The sequence below is a fragment of the Penaeus vannamei genome, chromosome 20 (genome assembly GCF_042767895.1).
Source record: "Penaeus vannamei isolate JL-2024 chromosome 20, ASM4276789v1, whole genome shotgun sequence".
In the NCBI taxonomy this organism is placed as follows: domain Eukaryota; kingdom Metazoa; phylum Arthropoda; class Malacostraca; order Decapoda; family Penaeidae; genus Penaeus; species Penaeus vannamei.
The window spans coordinates 9,914,521-9,917,020 of NC_091568.1; the positions used below are offsets into that span (position 1 = coordinate 9,914,521).

General features: G+C 41.2%; 1 protein-coding gene across 1 annotated transcript in view; it reads right to left on the reverse strand.

Moving 5' to 3' along the window:
* Positions 1–2,500, reverse strand: part of LOC113816396 (uncharacterized) — a gene marked incomplete in the record, with an annotated part of 142,583 nt that overhangs the window by 105,778 nt on the left and 34,305 nt on the right. Inside the window, 2 exon segments of the mRNA XM_070134983.1 lie at positions 1–28; positions 1,400–1,630. The exon segment at positions 1–28 is cut by the window's left edge and continues 83 nt beyond it. Of these exon segments, the coding sequence (XP_069991084.1) occupies positions 1–28; positions 1,400–1,630 (259 nt within the window).

Sequence of the window (2,500 nt, forward strand, 5' to 3'; positions counted from 1 at the left end):
GAACGCAGGTCAAGTTCACGCCCAAGTTCTGAAAGAAAGGTCAGTTGAATGGGGAGGTAAGAACTTTATATTAAGTTGTCTGCAGCTCGTGTCCCAAGTTCAGGTTCGAGTTTTCATTCAAGTTCTGGATGTAGAGGAATAGTTGTTTAACGGTGTGATGTGCATTTTAATGGGGAATTTCCACCAAGTTTAAAGCTTCTCCTTTATATACACTCTTCCTTCTTCCTTCCGCATGTGACTGCAACTTGAAACATCAAATTATACCAAAGTTCAGAACAAGAGCAAATTTTAAAATTGATTATATGACTCAATCCATGTGTGACTTTAACTTGCTGGTATGATTCCAGTATTTTTTAAATCATTTTGAACATAACTCATAACTAAAATCCTGAGTAAAAGATATGTATACACACATTTTTCTATTTCATTTTTCATTTTTACTGAATTACCGCAGTCGACTGACAAGTTTGCTCTCTTTTATATCATTTTAATGTAATTTGATAATGCGATTTCCTTAATGCACAAAATCCTTTTACGAATTAGTACTTTATTATATTTTATGATATACTACCTTTGTGCTTTAATTCAATACTGTAATTTATAATCCTTGAATATCACTGGATATCTTGCTACAAACCCACACCCAAGTTGCTAAATCTTCTAGGGGTTTCAGAAATTGCGGAAATGATATCAGAGCAAATATGAAGGATTTGTACTGTGCTGGTAATATTTCCTTGTCAAATATGCATGGCAAAAGCAACGGCACTAAAAGGTTGTTTAAAAGGACTGAACACGAGAGAGTTGTGGAGATAAGGGGTGAGTTGAGCTGCACTGTATGTTGTGTAGTTATCTTTTGGATCTTTCCGGATCTCATTTTTATCTCTATCTCTTTGTATCTGTTTCTTTTCATCTCTCTCACTCTCTCTCTCTCTCTCTCTCTCTCTCTCTCTCCTCTCTCTCTCTCTCTCTCTCCCTCTCTCTCTCCCTCCCTCTTTCTTTCTTTCTTTCTCTCTTTCTCTCTCTCTCTCTCTCTTCTCTCTATCTCTCTCTCTCTCTCTCTCTCTCTCTCTCTCTCTCTCTCTCCTCTCTCTCCCTCCTCTCTCTCTCTTCTTTCTCTCTCTGTTTATTTGTTTATTTGTTTTATCCTCCTCACCTTCTCTCTCCCCCTCTCTCTCTCTCTCTCTCTCTCTCTCTCTCTCTCTCTCTCTCTCTCTCTCTCTCTCTCTCTCTCTCTCTCTCTCTCTCTCTCTCTCTCTCTCTCTCTCTCTGGCTCTATCACTGTACTTTGTTTCCGATCAGTATTGTTATGTTGGACTTTGGTCTTTTTGTTCTAATATCACACACGGATCCAGACACACACACACAGACAAACAAACAAACAAACAAACAAAGATCCTACCTTCCTCTGACCAGGCACGGGGTCCATATGACAAAACTCGATTCCAAAGTTGAAGAGACAGGCCTGATACCCGAGGCACTTTTGTAGTGTTGGGCATTTGGTAGTGCCCTTCTCCTCGTCTGTGGGCACGCCGTCGTCCGGTTTGATGAGCCAGTGGGCATAGGGTATGTCGAGCTTGTGGTCGGGGAATTTCTCAATGATGTCGGGTCCTGTTTGTATCAGCATAGCGATCTGTTGGGTGGTGGGAGAGAATGAGATATGAGAAGAGGAAGGGGGAGGAAGGAGGAGAGAGGAGAGAGGAAAGGGAGAGGTGGTAGAGGAGGAAGAGGAATTGAAGGGAAGTGAGGGAAAAGGGAGAATAATGGGGAGGAGAGAGATTAGAAGGTGAGGTGATGTGAGGGGAGGAAAAGGAGAAAAAGATTAGAAGGAGAAGTGGAGTGATGGAGGAGGGACAGCAGCGAAAATGGAAAGGAAAAAAGAGAAGCGAAGGGGAAGAAACAAGGGGGGTGAAAGGAGAAGAGGGAGGTGGGGAAAGAGGGAGCGAAGGAAGATAGAAAGTGGAAGAGATTAATGAGAGAGATCAAGAGAGGCAGAATGAGGGGATAAGAGGAGGAGAGAGATCAGGAGAGATATAGAGTTTGGGAGGAAAATGAGAGAGAGGATAGATGGAGAATAAGGGGGATGTCATGAGAGGAGAAGAAGAATGAGGCAGAGATTAGAAAGAGTAGTAAAGTGAAGGGGAAGAAGGAGAAAGAAATTAGAAGGAGAGGTAGAGTGAGAGGGAAAAATGAGAGATTACATTTACATTATATTGCAGAGGTAGGAGAAGGGAGACAAAAGGATAAAGGGGAGAAAGAAGAAAATAATAAAAAGAAAAAAGGGAAGAGAAGTAAAGGAGAGAAACGGAAATGAGATAGGGAGAGATGTGAAAAGGGAAGAGGTGAGAATATATACGAATAAAGTACGGGGAAAAGAAAGAGAAAAAAATGATGAAAGCAGGAAGGAAGAGAGAAAAAGAAAATAGAAATACATACATTTCCCAAAAGATTAACACAATGAAAAAGACGCATACGATAGAAATACACATATCCCCCCCCCCTC